The sequence below is a fragment of the Numenius arquata genome, chromosome 21 (genome assembly GCF_964106895.1).
Source record: "Numenius arquata chromosome 21, bNumArq3.hap1.1, whole genome shotgun sequence".
Classification (NCBI taxonomy): domain Eukaryota; kingdom Metazoa; phylum Chordata; class Aves; order Charadriiformes; family Scolopacidae; genus Numenius; species Numenius arquata.
In genome coordinates this window covers 6495372-6512048 of record NC_133596.1, presented here as the reverse complement: position 1 = coordinate 6512048, position 16677 = coordinate 6495372, and the positions used below count along the sequence as shown (strand labels likewise).

Below are 16677 nucleotides of genomic sequence, written 5' to 3'. Positions count from 1 at the left end.
CTTTCCAGCCATCGGAACGGTTGTTTCAAAGTTCCCAAGTCAACTCCTCCTAGTGGCTGGGAATAAAAAATTCCTTGAGGTAACATTTTCAAAAGTCCTTGACAAATGTAGGGTTCGTTGAAGAGGATTTGGACTCCCCTAATCTCATCCACAATCCTTCTGCAGTTGTGTTCCACAGCGGTGGGCTGAAGATGCTTGATGCTCCTCACAGGGGGAGGTGTGGGGAAAAACAAGTTTCTGTGACTGATGAGCGTGAGGTTATTACAAGCAACGGTATGAAAGTGAATCAATAGTACAAAATGCTGTGGTAAGAGACAGAAATATTAAAATACGAAGAAACAGAAAAGTCAGATTTTAATTTAGTCTTACATTTATATTTATATCTTTTAAATAGAAAGTAATAATTTCAAATTAAAACTAGATTTATAGACACGCTAATCTAGTTTGGATTTCTGTTGGAATTGGGTTAGTTTGGGTAGAGCTGACTAAGGTCTATGTTCCCATCTACCCGCGTGCTGCAGGCAGGGCATGATTAAACAGTATTTATTGTTGTTGAAATGCTGAGTAAGGGTTTGGCTCCAGAGCTGAGCTTCAGAGCTGCAGTGGAGCCCCGTGGTGCTAAGAGGCTTAGGAGCTCCGCGGAGCTGGAGCTTGAAGATTTCCTCTACTGACCTTCCTGGTTTGAATCAAATCGGTGCTGCCCAGGGTGTTCGGTCGGAATGCTTGCGGGGTTCCTGCATCTGGTTTTACATGTTTTTATATAAATACAGAACCCTGTATAGGTGCCTGCATGTAAAGGTGTTCATACACATGTATATCTTGGAAAAACCCACCTCTCAAACCAGATTTGATGTCGCTGCTGTTCAGAGCCAGCTCCGGGATCTGAGGTTCTGCTCCCTGGCCTTGGAGCACTGTCTTTGAGTTTTGCCTGGTGAAATACTCTCAGGTTTCCCTGAGAATCCCAGGTAACGTGCAGGTAGTTTTCATTGTTTTACATGTATTTTTATTTATTTATTTAGATTCTACGTTACCTAACGCCGCAATATCAGCCTTCCAGTGTCTGAAGGGAGTCTACAGGAGAGCTGGAGAGGGACTCTTTTTCAGGAAGTGTAGAAATAGGACGAGGGGTAATGGTTTTAAATTGAAAGAAGGGAGATTGAGATGAGATCTGGGGAAGAAATTCTTTGCTGTGAGGGTGGTGAGAGCCTGGCCCAGGTTGCCCAGAGAAGCTGGGGCTGCCCCATCCCTGGAGGGGTTCAAGGCCAGGTTGGAGGGGGCTTGGAGCAACCTGCTCTGGTGGAGGTGTCCCTGCCCATGGCAGGGGGCTGGGACTCGATGATCTTTAAGGTCCCTTCCAACTCTAACCATTTTATGATTCTATGATAATATTGTTGATGGTGGAAGTCTGTCAGAAAACTTAGTGTTTATATCTTTCCTGCTCTGCTTTTCCATTAAACGTATTGACTCATGTCATAAAACACTGGCGCTGAAATCCTGCTGAACCGACAGACGTGGAGGCTTTTAGCTTATGATGTGTTGACCTGAGCTGCTCTCAGGGTCGTGTTACTTGTATTTAAGTCACGTCTAAACGTTAGCAGGAGCGGTTTGATGTTATGCCACAGGGTTTTAATGAGCCTGCCGGATTCAGGTTCTGCATTTGCCCTGCCACGGTGGTTTAGGTGGGAGGGAGGTGGCAAAGACATGCAGAAAGAAAGGGCTTTCTCGTTTCCTCTTTAGATCCTTCTTTCCTTGTTGTTGGAATCAACAAAAGAACTAGGCGATAGAAACTCCCTGGTCCTGGTTCCTTCAGATACCTACCTAACACAGGCAATCCTGCTTCAGCAGGGGAGTTGGACTAGATGATCTCTCTGGTCCCTTCCAACTCTAAAAATTCAGTGAAATTCAGTGAAACACTGTCAGCTTTCATTAGTTAAGCAAAGTTAATATATATATATATATACACATATATATATGAAATAACGTGTGTGAGGCTGAGTCTTCTCTTCTTGAGGGGCTTTCCCGACCAAGGGATAACATTTGTGTGATTCCATCAGGTATGGCCTCGAAGTGCTCACAAATCCCACCTCCTGTGGATATTTTTCCCAGAACCTGGAGTTTTGCTGATGCAGCGCTTGCTTTGCAGCTCCGAAATCCTCATTTGTTTTTATTTTTTTTTTTTTTTTCCTCCAGAGCTGAGTCAGGCAGGAGCAGAAATTCCCACGGAACCCCAGGAGAAGAGTGGCCTGAATTGTGGGTGCCCACGGCGTTCCTGAGCGGTGGGGCAGGGGAGCAGGTGGGGGGGGATGTTGGTGCTGCCCAAACCCCCCCAGCGCCCACGCGGGCTGCGCTTCTGGCGCTCGTTACTCGGGGAGCGTAGGCGGCCTCCTCCGCTCTCAGCGAAGGGACCCGGCTCCCCCACCCACCACCAGGAGACAAATAGCACAAATAGCTGACGAAAAAAGAATTCTGGTGAAACATTTTCCGTTAGAAAATGCTGTTTTGTCAAAATCTTATCTGCGTGATATAATATTTGATGGAGAAGTTTTGAAAGATTCATTTCAACTTGTTTCATTTAAATAATGTCAAAACACTTGATTTAGATGTTCTTGTTTAGTTTTGACTTTTATTATTCTAATGTGGAAGTGATTTTACTTAAACATTCGTCAGGAGAAATGTTTCAATCTTATTGAAGTAACATGTTTTGATATTTCTGAATCACTCATTTTTGGAATTTCTGCCCTGCTAAATATTTCATGAATTTTCCTATGTATGAAAAGAAATGTAGGAACCAGGGGATTTTCTCAGGACAGAAATTCCATTTTCTGACCTCTCTAATGTAATAAAACGTGCTGGTTTTGTTTGCCTCCTGCTAACCCGGAGGTGGTGTGCATGGTAGAAAATGTGAGCTCCAATTCTTCATTTCTCTCCCATTCTTGACCCCCTGGTTGGACTCTGTCCGTGGAGATGTTCCGGGGTTTGCGCGGTGTGACAGGAAAGGACTCCTTGAGCTCAGAGCGAGGGGGGAGCCGGCGGGGAGGAGACCATTCGATCAGTGCATCCAGAGCATCTCTGTTACCTTTATTCTTTCTCGGCAGAGGCTGGAAGGGAGTTATTTCTCTTTGCTTGACTGTATTTTTTCTGAGTATCTGGTAGCCTGAGCGTGTCCTCGTTTTACAAAAGCGATGAATGTGCTGAACGCTTGTAGCTCCCGTCGGCTTCTGCGGAAGCTGGAGCTGCTGAGCGTCTGTCTGCAGCCCCTGGGTGGAGTTCTGTGGCCACTGTCCCTCCAGAGCCACGGGTACATGCGGAAGGAAGCCCTTCAGGTCGGTGAGGAACCTCATGGCAAAACTCCCATGGGCTTTAGGGGGACGGGGCTCCTCGCTGGAGTCAGGCGTGGGCAGGAATGTGTTGTGTGTCCATGAGTTTTTTGGCTTCTCAAGAGCCTCTGAACGTGGAGGAGCAGCCTGGGAAGTGCTGGTACTTCTGCTCCACGTGGTGCCGGGTACAGAGTAAACTGGGAGGTGATGGCATCACGTGCCCTGGCCCTTCCCACGGTGGCTGGAGTGACCCGTGTCAGTGTCCATCTCCTCCTGAGGTACCAGGAGAGCGCTACCAGCACGTTCCCACGGAAAGGTTTTCCATCCCCAGGGCACGTCACAGGCTTTGGTGGCAGCAGGAACTGGGTGAAGGTGCCGTGGGCACAGCTCGCCGTCAGTGGCGTTTGCCAATGCTGTATTCCAAGACTTCAAGATGTGAGAAGGAAAGGAATAAGAAAAATTAATTGTTAAAGGCTGTTGCGTTGGAGCAGAAAGCGATACCTGTTTCCCGTGTCTCTGTCAGGACACAAAGATACGTGTTTAAAATAGGTGTGTTTCCCTGTGATCTTGTTACTATTTCTTGAGCTTTGAAGCTGAATTTTCTTTTCATGACTTGCACTCTTTGTTTCCTTTTTTTTTTTTTTTGAGTGATGTACAGTTCAGTGCTACTTCAGTATCCAAACTGTGTTATTTTTTCTCCCTTATATGCAAGTACAAATCTTAAACATTCGGATTTTCAAAGTCTGTGGGAAGATACGTAAATTCTGGCAAACTTTTTTCACTGACAGGCAAAAAAAAAAAAAACATTTCATTAAAAACTTCAATATTAATATTAATTTATGCTAAATAATTTTTGGAACGCTTCATTACCTGGCAGTGACTTTCTAGTTGAAGATGCAGAGAGCAATAGCAGGAGCTTTAGGTGCCTTTTTGTGACTTCTATTCAAAATACACCTGTATCTAAGTTGCCTGAAGTCAGAATAATAACGAGGTGCTTGTTGTTATTCAAAGCAAATTGGAATATTAGATGGAGTAATGCAAATCTCGGATTATGCGCTTTTTCCTCTGTAAAGAAAATGTCATAAAAGAAGTTTCCAATTTGGTGTAAGAAATTGAAAACCGGGAGAAAAGACAGCAAGGCTGATCACAGATGATGGGGATAAAAACTAGAGAACGTGGAAGACGAGATGAATGTGAAGCAGATAAATCGTGTGGGAGCACTAAGGAGGCTGTAAAGGAATGAAGTTTTGTAGCTAATAGTGAGCCAGAGCAGGGGCCCCTGTGAAATGAAATTGTACGGAGCAGAAGATAACAGAAAATTGTGTCCCTGATTTACCTGAAGTCAAAATACATGTGCAACAAGAGATTACCTGGGTGTTTGCATGCAATAAGGCGTCAGCCATCTGCGGTGGGACCACACGGAGGAATGGAAGGGGGGTGGGAAGGGAGGGAGAGGCGGCAGACGTGGCAATCCAGCAAACACACCCCACAGTGTCCTCCTTGCCAAAGGAGACAACGCTCTGGTCCCATTGAGTGATGTGTGTCTCTCTGCTTCTAAAGGAGTCCTCGAAGCCGGTGCAGAGTGGGATCTCCTTGGGTATAGCTGGATTTTTCATGTAGTTCATAGAATCACGGAACGGTTTGGGTTGGAAGGGACCTTAAAGCCCCCCCAGTGCCACCCCCTGCCCTGGGCAGGGACACCTCCCGCCAGACCAGGTTGCTCCAAGCCCCATTTAGTTGTGATTAAGGATGGGGAGGCAGTTCGGAGAGGTTTTTAGGGCCTTTCAGAGACAGTGTTAAAATTTGTGTGTTAAAGACAGATCTTGGCTGTGTTCGGCATCGCTGCTGACCCCGCTCCCATGAGGAGGGGACTGGTGCTCCCTCGGGAATGCCGTGCCTACAAGCACCACGCGTACGGTGGGCACTGCACCAGCTCGGCCTCGGAGCCTTCCCCCCGTGAAACCCTTGTTCTCTTTCTTTCAGAGATCGACCAAGGGAGCTGCGGCGACCCCGGGATCCCAGCCTACGGCAGGAGAGAAGGATCCACCTTCCGCCACGGGGACAGTTTGAAGTTTGAGTGCCAGCCTGCCTTTGAGCTGAAGGGACAGAAAACCATTACCTGCCAAAAGAGTAGCCAGTGGTCTGCTCAGAAACCAGTTTGTGTTTGTAAGTCAGCGAGGAGATGGCTCTAAAATATCTTCCTGGTGTGGTGAGGTGGTCACCTTGAGTGTGTTTGTGCCCTGTGCTTGGCACCCGGCATGGGGCCGCGGTGGCGGAGATGTGGAGCGGGGTCAGTGTCCGGGTGGAGACCTGGGCTTGGTGTGCTCTGCTCTCCCCCCTGCCCTCCCGGGGTTCTGCAGAGAAGGCAGGACTCCCGTGTCCGGGACAGGAGGTATGGGCACAAGAAAAAAAGAATTTAAAACTCGATTCTATTTTGGCCACTTAATTTTCCTTCATCATCTGACAATATTCACGCTCCCTGCTGCTGGACCTCAGTTTTTAATTTGTTGCATGAGTTCTCAGCAGAAGTAAGGTATTATGCTCTCAGTAGTGACTTAGAATAAAATTTTCAGATATAAATGGGAGTTACATGCACAGTACCCATCGGGTTTTAATGGTCTCACTCTTCTTTGAAGTTACATTGGTTAATCTGCTTTATTACATTGACGGAACCTTCAGTCAGAAGAAAGGTTGTATTTGGACATTACCAAAACTCACAAAAGTATCTATATTTTCCCCAATTGATGACAAGCAAACTCTTCTTTTTGTCTCATCTCTACTCAGTCAGGTATGTTAAGGTCTGTGCCTTTGGGCAGACACTCTGGTCTAGGGGAGTGAGACTGAACCGAACAAAAAAATCAGAAGGAAAATTCAGTTGAGCAACAGGCAGAGGACAGAAGTGTGGGGAAAACGGATGGAGAGAAAATAGAAATGTTAATTTTTAGAAGTGTGTATTCACTGTGCAGATAAATAGCTGTGCTGGTGTTAGATACTGCAATACAAAATGCTCATTTGTTGTGTGGCAGGACTCAGTCTGTACCAAAGAGATCTCACAGCCTGGGGGGGGCAAACCCTCGTCCTGCAGAGCTGAGCCTGGGTTCTGTGGGAGAAGCGGGGGGGTGATAGTGTCCCTGCACTGGCAATTTATGGGAGAATGTGGGAAACCGGTTTGCAAGTAAGTGCCTTTCTTTTCAACCACTAATTTGAGCTCTGAGGGTTTGAGAGTGTCTATTTGGGGAAAGGAAGCAATTACTTTGGGAGTTTTGCCGTTCCCAGATGCCACGACTCCCTTCCTACTTGGTTTTCTCTAGAAGCAAATCAGGTAAAGATACTGGTGAGGAAAATGGAGTTTCCCTGGTTATCTTTGAAGTGGGAAGTGTTAGACTGTTTCTGTGCTTCGCGTCACAAGTTTGGGGTTTTTTTCATTTCCCAGAAGTTCAGGTGAATTTGAAGAGCTGATGGCTTGGTTGAGGTTCTTGCCGAGAGTTTGTGCCCAGTCTGAGGGGACTGGGTCATAGTAGTGTAAAAAGGAGACTTCCAATAAAGCAGGATCGTTTTTTTGTAGATAGATATTGAGGAGGGGCATCAAATCGAGCCCCAGTCAGCATTCCATGCAAAGCGTAGCACAGGCGTGAATCTTTTAGTTGAAATAATTCCGTTGTAATCTGTTCTCTATGGTCCACCAGCTTTGGATATTTGTGAATCAACAAGGCAACATGTAGATTGTGGGAAAAGTATTTCATAGCCCTCTGGACACCTTTACTCCCCTGCCTTTATTCCAGACAGCATCGTATTAGTGTGCGTGAATCAGAAGAGGCGAGATGACAAAAGGAGTAACCTGGCATGAAATCTGTAGTGGGATTAGTGACAATTCTCTGTAAACGTTGGGAGACCATTAAATGTACTGGGGATGAGGTGGGAAAATAAGGTAACCTGATTTATGTGCAGCTAGTCGGAATATGCAAACAATTCAGTGCTGCTGATTCCGGCTGCAAATGCGTGACAAATGCGGAGGGAGATGAAACAGCACACTGTGGTGCATCCTGCTGTCCCGAGCAAGTGATTTACGAGCAGATAGAATTTATTGTGGAGAACTCATTTCCTGGGGCTTCGATGACAAAGCAACACAAACCATTTAAGTAACGCATCTGCTTATTGCAACGGGTTCTTAATTCGTGACTGTCTGTGCCCTCGTGATAACAGACCTTCCGTCTTCATCCTCTTTGTTGCCATTCCATCCCTCCGCCGTCCCGGGGGAGCACGTGGGGCACTTGAGAAACTTCGCAAGACTTCGCAGTGCGTTTCTTCTGCAAACCCCTTACCGAGCCGAGGCGTCCCTGGCCTTGCTGTGTAGGTTGAGATTATCTCTGGTGGTCTTGAGATATTTGAAGCAGCTCCACAGGAGGCTGGGAACCCGTAGTGCTGGCTGGGCAGTGCAATCGTCCGTCTGTCTGCTCTGAGCTCGGTCTGTGTTTCTGTGCGATGTGGGGGTCTGGGTGTCAGCGATGGCTGGGTACCGAACTCCTCTCTCTCCCTTTTCTGCAGCACCTCGTAGTGCTCAGAACAGCTTTGTCGTTACTGTTGTTCCCTCTGACACCTGTATTTTCCAAGTTACGGAACTGTGGTACCTGTCAAAGGCCAGGGCAGCCCTCACATCCTGGGATAACCCGAGCCGTGGCTTTGGTACAGAGCTTGGTTTTCCTGAAGGACGGCAAACCGGGCGTAGGAGATGTCACGTGGGGAAACGTTACCGGAGGAAAACCATCGTGCTGCTTAGATGATGAGGTTTGTGCTCTGATGGTAGGAACTCATAAGGGATGTGATATTCAAGCTGAAGTCTGTGGTTACCTGTGGCTGAGGCGATTATTAAGCTTATGAATGGGGAACCAGCCTGTAATTACAGCTCTGAGAGGAAGCCGGTGAGTTGTTGGGTTTCTGCAGTGAGAATGGTGGTGGAAGCCTGGGCAGCCGTAGCCGGGGAGGGGACCTTTCAGCAGGGCCATAACTTTCAAATACATGGTTGGAATTACTGTTTAAACATACTCGTTTATAGCGGGGAAAACCTCATTACCTGAATTTTATGTGAACTATTGCAGTGGCAGGCCCTGCTGCAAAACATTTTGTGACCAAAATTTGTTTCACAAGGTTTATGTTTCCTTGCTAAGGAAAGGAAGAGCAAACATCCCCTTTGCAGGGGGTAGTGCTCTCGGAGGGCTTCTGCAGCAGCTCAGTAAGTCTTACAGGGGTCTTTGCTCTTCCTCTGCAGCAACTCCCCTTCCCTTTTCTCCTCTTCCTCCCTGCAGCCCTGCCCCTGAGACCTACAACTCCCTGGTTTTCAGTCCCACTCCTTTAGCTCAGTGGTTGACTTTGCGCCGAGCAGTGCCGTCGTCTTCCGTGATAGATTACGGCATAAACCCTCATGACAATTTATGTCCTTCGTAACCATCTCACTGAATAAAGGCCGAGTTTTTTCCTTGTTTTAACTATCCTGGGCCAGTTGCTTTGGGAGGGTCATTTCTGAAAACAACTTATTTCCTGACACAGATTTGGTTCATTGATCTCGGTCTTGCAAACTTCCAAGTTTTCTGGACCCGTCCCATGTTCTAAAGGCAAATAAAACATAGTAAAATAAACCAGTATGTACGTTCTGATGGCAATGCATCGAGCAAACCTGAGGGTGGAGGTTCCTGCACTGAACTGGGGGATTTTGTTTGGCGTCACTTGATTTCAACCCCACAAAGGCTGGGGATAAACGTGTGTCTGGATGAATGTGTGTATGTTTAACTGGAGGGGCCATCATTTGAGTTGTGCTGTTCCAGTACTTCTGGATTCCTCCTGGCACTTCACGTCCGTTGACCTGATAGTCATTGCAGGGGTCTTGGCGTTGCTCTGGTCTTGCTTTAGGATCTTCATTAGTTTCGAGTGACTTTTTTTGTTGTGTTTTTGTGAGCTCTCTTTATATTATAGACCTGCTCACAGTCATGCGTAATACTCCTATAAACAGAGCAGAAGGCATTTCCCAAAGCATTTCCAATTGAAATTATGTTAAATTGTGTGTTTTCTTCTCTGGCTTTGGAACAGATGTTACGCTTCCTTCCCTTCTTGTTCACTTGAAGACCTCAACCGCAGCCCATTGCTCCTCACCGATTGCACCGAGCGGTGCGTTAACTCTCCTGGACTGAGCTGAGCCCAACGAAATCCTTCACGTTGTTGAGAGTTGCCTCTGAGTTGGCTCCAGCAGGGGGTCAGCACAGCCCAGAGCCCCCCATCCTTCCACGCGGCACTGACACAGTCATCCTCTTCGGAGACATTATGATTTTGTGCATTTTTCCAGTCTTTTAATCATCTGATTTTCCTTAATAGCGGTATAAAACCTCTCTTCTCCTTAGCGGTAATTACTCCTTTTTTTTTTTTTCTTTTTTTTTTTTCTGTTAATCCCAGATTGGCCTATTATACCTGCTGAATAATCTTTGCTCCTCTTTGCAAAGAGTGCACATTTTCGTTTGGAGCTGAGTGGCTAACCTTTTGTGAGCACTGTCTGGTACAAACATTCAGGATTAGTAGCTGGAAATGCAAAGTGCAATAGATGTTTTCCCAGCAATCCACCGAACAGAACCATGTAATTTCATATCACTTGACAAGTTTTTCATTTAGCTCTAAATTAAATTGTCAGTTGGTCATTATTTTTTTCTCTTTCTTCTCTTTTCTTCTTTTCCTCCCCACTATTCACTGCAACCCATGGAGCCTTCCCTATGAAGAATAATTAGGAGAAAAGCGTGTCTCTTAAGTTAGCAGTGATAAAAGCATAGTTTGCCTTTCTAAAAAGAATAGAGTAGTTAACCCTTGGAGTTACTGAAGGCAGTGATGGGTTCTCCAAACCTGAACATTTATAAATTGACTTTGGATACTCCTTTCCGGAGCTCTGGGAAGCAGGAATTGTTTCATGGTTTGTATTAAGGAGGTGGACAGATGAGGTGATCAAACTGATCCTTTATTGTCCAATAATTCTTTAGCCAGAAATTCCAGAAAATTTTCTTTTAAAGGAATTGAGATTTATTTTTTTCATTAAAAGGGAGTTTTTTAGATTTCTGACTGTAGCATAGGCTCTCGTTCTTCCAGTGAATCCTGATTCATTGTGTGCTCTTCATATTCTTTCTTTTTTCCTTAATTCCTCTTACTTTTTGCAGAGCTGGTGAACAGTTTATGTTAAACTCTCAAGGTGTTTCTCCCTCCTGCTGTAAACAGGTTTTCTTTCTATCTAACATTGGACTTGTTTATCTGCCTGTAGATGCAGTTGCTTTTAGAGGATTTTGGAAGTGTAGGGATTCTATTAATTTTTATTTTCAGGCTGGTTTGTCATGTGGGTTTTTTTTTAATTTTTTTGTTTGGTGTTTTTGTGAAGCACCCTGATAGGATCTTCCCGATGAAATGGCAGAGAGAACACACTAATTAAAACAAGCTGGGAAAGGGAACTGGTAGCAAACCTTAAACCTACCAAAACACGTCAGCTCCCACCTCTGCAAAGCGGCCGGTCCCATCCTGGATTTGTGTGGCTCAAACCCTGCCAAGAAACGGGCTCCTTCCCTGCCGGGGCCCCTGCCTGGGCTTAGATGGGCCTCTGTGTTGGTGTAACGGAGGGGTGTCCTCCAGGACCCCTTAACACCTTCTGCTTGCCCTTCATCTGACCTGGGTTCAGAGCCACAAATCCGTGGCGAAACGTTCCTTATCTTCAGCCCGTTCCCCTGAGCCGCCGAGATCCAGCCTTTCTCTGCAGCGAGGGAAGCAAATTAAATGAAGGCAGGATTACCATGATCTCTATATACATGTGGGATTTGTAGCTTTTGTTAACAACCTTGTTTCACGGCTGCAGCCATGTAAGACCATTCTCTTCTTAATTTTAAGCAGGGCACTTTCCCTCAAAGCCCTCGTTCTGCACTGCAGCCCTAGTTTATCAAAGCACTGACATTTGAGTGTTTGCTTAAGTAGACGTACCTGCTGAAGCGCTGTGCTGGGCAGGAATGCATTAAGCACCTTCTTAATGACAATGAATCAGGTTGTAATTGTCCCCCACGATCTACCCAGGTGTGTTTTTTGTGTAACCCATAGGAAAATTTTTCATTTCCTTTTTTGTGACTTTATAAAAGGGCTCCTTAGCCAGTCCCCTCCGCTCTTCCTTGAGAGTTGTCTCAGATAAGCTGTGCATCTTCAGGCATCCCGCTTGTTGTGACGTTTCCCTTGGTGTCTATGTCTTAAGGAACTCTGACGTCCACCTGGGTCACACCAGAGCCTGTTCTCTCCTCGGTGTGACTTGGTGAGTTCTGTCTGGCGGTTGCAGAGTCAGAAGAAACCATCCCCTGCTGTGAGCTGCTGCTCCGAGTGTTCTATTGGCTTCTACCAAATTCTTCGGGGCTCGGAGTGCTGGTGGAGTCAGCCTGGTTCAGCAGGAAGGTTGCGGTGATGAGGTGCCAGACGAGGTTGTGGTGGTGATCCAGCAGATGCGGACAGCTCTCGCGTCATCAACAGGTGTGGAGAGCTGGGATGGAGGACTTCACCGTGGTGTCAGGCCACGTCGCTGTGCCCACAGCTCACCAGAGATGCTCCCAGCTGGGCTCTCAGCGTTCATCAGGAGGATGCAGTTTATTGGGATGTCTCCACGGTTGTTATTTTGCTGATTGAATCAGCTGAACTGTTACCCTGATGGGGTTTCACGCTGCTACAAATGAGATGTCCTGTGCCAAGGCATCTGTCCGTGTTCCTGACGGCAATTGCTCAGCGTGATGGGTTGCTTCTCTTTGCACAAGTCTGAATCTGAAATGACACTGGTTTTGTCAGGTGAGGAGGTCGTTCCTGTCCCCTTCCCCTATCTCTGTATCCAGAAAGCGGGAATGTGGTGTGTGTGATGTTGCCATCTTCAGTCGGCTCTGCAGAGATGTTTCCTTACGCCCGCCTTATTTTATTTAATGTTTACACGTGGGGTTGGTGGTTGAGAAAGCTGCAGTGGGACATTCCCAGTTTGCAGGTGGAGTCGATGTGTGCAAGTTTGTCTTTAAGGCTCTTTCTGCTGCTCCCCACGGGCAGAGCTTTGCGTGTGGCCGAACCTGCCCGAGCTCCCTCTGGCTGCACTTAATCCCCGCTGAGCAGCTGCCGTCGCCCCAATTGCGGTTACACCGCGGGGGTGCCTTGTCCTTTTGGTGTTGGAGGAGCCATCCTTCGTCGCACCTGCTGTGCTGGGACGGTGTGGGGACCCAGGTCACGTCCCTGCCTGTTGCAGCTCCCATCCTGCAGGAGATGGATGCGTTGCAGTAGTTGACGGCAGCTGCGAGTGCTGCGGCAGGGGAAGGATGCTCTGCTCAACCACGAAGGACCAAAACAAGGGGAAGGTACCTGACAAGACCACTAGACCTGTTTGGGGCTTTTGCCAAAAAAGTGACAATTCAGCTTCTGCCGTCTTGTGGACACCACCAATAATCCCAAGAGAGATTGCAGGGAGGGGGAGAGTTCCCTTAAAATAAAGAGGGGCACACGGGGAAGGATCTCGTCTTTGTGCAGAAGCCTTGGAGCACCTCCCGAGTAGCAGATGGCTGCAGAAACCCCGGCAGATGAGCAGCCCAACGCTGTCCTAGTGGGGATCAGCATCTTCCAGTAAGTTTAAGAAGCTTGTCTTATTCCCAGCAACCCAATCGCAGTTCCTGTTTTGAGTGGGTAGAAACGAAACCTGCTTTGGTACTGTAGCTCTCTTCTGGGTGCACAGAGGCTCCTGTACAGTCTATTTTAAGTTCACTGATGATGTTTTCCTCAAGATCTGGTACCCAAAACCTGCCTATTTTTCATTCTTCTTAACACACCTCTTCTCCCACCCCCGGTCAGCCTCCCGCTGGCGGTGACAGCTACTCCATCAGAGTCAGCTCAAGAGTTTGTTGCTCTGAAATACAAAAAAAAGTTCTCCCAGTTAATATTTGCTCTAGACGCCTTTCCCTCGCCTCCCACCTGCCCTGTTGGTGCCTCAGGGTTTTAAGAAGGAAAACGCATTGTGATGCAGATGTGTTTATTGAAACAGCGGATACCGAAAGGGGAAAATACAAAATGTAAAGCACTTTGCTTCGCAGCGTGAGCAGTGCCCTGAGCTTCCAGCGCTGTTAGCTATTTGGGACGGCTGCTTCCCCCAGTCGGGCATATGCCGGTTATTAACCAGGCTCCTGCTGAGGTCCTATTTTTCCAGTCCATCAGCAAGCTATGCCTAGAGGAGGGATCTTCTCAAAAAGGAAAGATAAGGCAGAAAATCCGCTACTGTCTTCAAGCCCTCTCCCAAGTGGTCAGAGTCTGTGGGAACGATACCTAAAAGCTGAGAAAGAAGTCAGGATTTTTTGTTGTTTCCATGGAGACTGACATTATTACAGCGCATCCCTGCTTGGTTTTCAGTCCCTGAATCCCGTGCACTGCAGGTGTCCCCTCTCCCTGGGATCAGCCCTGGGTTCTCCCATGTAGGATGAGCAGAGATGGAGCATCGGGGACCACCAGGAACCCCTCGCAGGAGAAACGAGCCGTCTGTGAGGAGGCAGGATCTTTTGGAGGCAGAAGAAAAGAGAAACAAGTTGTGCTTCGACAGACCAGACAAACACAGACGTTGCTCCGGGCTGAGAGCGCAGCGACACGAAGCTGTAGATGTGCCGGTGAAGAGCCCTTGACAGCCTCTGTGTCCACCTCAGCCACGAGCATCGCTCACGGGGACCATGGGGCACTGCCCTCGTGCCACAGCCCTGTCTCCCGCTCGGCTTTCGAAGACAAGAAGCAATGAGCTGTGTCTTCACTGCGTCACTGCGCTAAATGAAGGCGGAATCTTGATAATGTTTGCGATGGCTGGGATAAATACCTTGTGCTCATTCGTTAATGACCTGGGTCTCTCAGAGCTTAATGGGTGCTCTGTTTCTGCTGAGTTTCGCTCTGATTTATTCTGCTGTATTTAATAAAGGGATTTTTCTTATTGCTTTTGGCAGTACTTGATCAGTAATAATAATTATTGACAAAGGTCAGCATGGGCTTATAAATTCCAACCGATGCTATGCACATAATGAAATGTCTTCTCTTAACATTTAAGATAAATGATAATAAATATTAATTTCCGTCTCTTAGCTTGAGGCCTCAGTGTCCCGGGTATTCCTAGCTCGGTGATGCTGACGGACGGGCTGCAGGGCTGAGCTCTGTCCGTCTGTCCCGTTCCGATGGCTGCTCACTCACAAAACAGCAGGGACAGGCAGCGCTCAGCTCTCTTCCACCTTTCTGGATACTATCATCTTCATCCCGATAGCACGTTCCTCCCTCTGACATGTCATTAAACAGCCGCTGCTTTTATCCTTGTGTCCAGCAAAGCAGTTCCGAGAAAGCAGAGGCTCTCGTGGGTCCCGGTGCCAGCTCTGCCCATGTGCAGCCCCAGAGCAAAAACCCCTTCCACGCTGAAGAAAAACCCCTCCTGCTTCAAAAGATAAAGAAAATCTTCATATCACAGACACTGGGATCTCGGTAATGGTCCTTCTGGGTCCGTTGTCGCCTCCTGAGCTGGAGGGGTCCCTCTGGGAGGGCTCCCCCTGCACCGAGGGAGCTCGTACTTTGGTGCCCATCCCTGGGACGTGGGTGCCTGGGACAGTGGCCTTTCTCCAACCGCCTGCAACTTGCCCGTCTCCTGCGCTTGTTATTTTATGGAAAATCAAAATTGTCCTTTACTTCCCTGCAATGAAGACTTCTGGGTTTTTTTATCTGTTACTTTTTAACCTGTCACTTTGTTTTATCCGGCAAAGGTTAATTTTATATTCTTCCCTCGCTCTGCTTTTCCCTCCTTTGTCAGCAAGTTCTTTGTTGTTGTTACTTCCTGAAATGAGGCACCAGCGCTGCGCCGGCACCTGTACCTCTCCGTTGCTGGCTGTGTGATACTGTAGGTCCCGTGTGAATGCTAATTTACCACTTTGGATTTAAAAATTTATAGGAGATACCTAGCTCCTGGGAGGGGCTCCTGCTGCCGAGATGTTTCTCCGCGTCTGGATGCATTCATTTTCAATAACTGTTCCTAGGCAGATTATACCCAGCTTTCGCTGACAGAATTATTTGACACCATCCCTTGATATTTCAGCATCTAGTAAAGAGCCAAAATCCTGAGGATATTTTGCAGTTTGTTTTCTCTTTAATCTGTTCTCTTTGTTGCTGAGAGCAGGAAATAGATTGTGTGGCTCTTAGCCTTGATAACGTCATGGTAACGTCCGTCTTATTTGATCTGAAACCATTAAGCGCTGAAGGAAGACAGAGGGAAAATAACAGAGGGAGGGCGAGCATTGAACCAAATAATTGTATAAATGCCAGACTCAAACCAGTCTCAGCCCCTGTGCGATGTCCTTTTGCCGGGAATTAGTGAGATGTATGTTCCAAGTAATGGATTTTACGGAGGGTGGTGGTGGGGAGGGAGGTGAGTAAAGCAGACGTACATCAAATCTCACCGTCGGGTAGGTACCGCTTAAAGAGTAGCCTTGCTTTTTCAAATGAATGGACCTTGTCACCTGAAATACAGTATATATTGAAAACCCTTGAGAGCTAAAGATGTTGTTCATATGCACTCTTCCCCTCAACTTCATTTTAAGACTTAATTATTTCCATGGGAATGGCAGTCTGGTTTGCCTCTTTTTGTTCCCGTGCTGGCCCAGCAGAAGTCAGTGATTTATTTGTCATGGGAAGGGGACCTGCCTTCCACCCGGGCTGCAGCTGCCCCGCGCTGACTCCGAGTTGTCCCGAGCCCCTGGAGGTTGGGGACACCTCGGGAGGGTTCCCGAGCTGTTCCTTGCCCAGGGCAGCAAAGTCACCACCAAAACCAAAGAGCAGCCTTTGTTTTTCAGTGCTCGTTCGGCACAGGTACGAAGAGCTGCCCAAGGAGAGGGACAAAGGCAAATTGGCTCGCGGCTCCTCAAAGGAATTGTGAATTTATTGCTGTATCAATCAAATATTTAATACAGGATGGGGATGGCCTCAATGCCAGGGGTTTGTCTCAACGCGAGACAGCCCGGGAGCAGTTACGTCTGCTGAGGAGAGAAGGTGAAAATTGCGTTTAGCAAACAGAAAGGTAAACTAAAGATGCGGATTTTTAAGCAACTCCTGGAAAGTTCACCCAGCACTTTAGACTGAAAAGCTTGGGTATGGATGGCAGCCCAGGAGCCTGGAGCTCTGCCGAGGGGATGCCTTACCCTCGGGTTTTGGAGCTTGTGCTGAGTTGGGGCCACCCCAGAAGACATTATTGCTATTAAGGCTGACTTGTTTAATGCTGTTTTATTTTGCACTGGCTGCAGCCATGCTTTTGATTCTTGTGTGGGCTTCCTCTCGGGGA

The 16677-nt window shown here is 47.4% G+C and overlaps 1 protein-coding gene across 1 annotated transcript in view; it reads left to right on the top strand.

The window, feature by feature from the left end:
• CSMD2 (CUB and Sushi multiple domains 2) overlaps window positions 1–16677 on the top strand; it is a 290338-nt gene that overhangs the window by 155406 nt on the left and 118255 nt on the right. Inside the window, 1 exon segment of the mRNA XM_074162076.1 lies at window positions 5301–5483. Coding sequence (XP_074018177.1) covers window positions 5301–5483 — 183 coding nt within the window.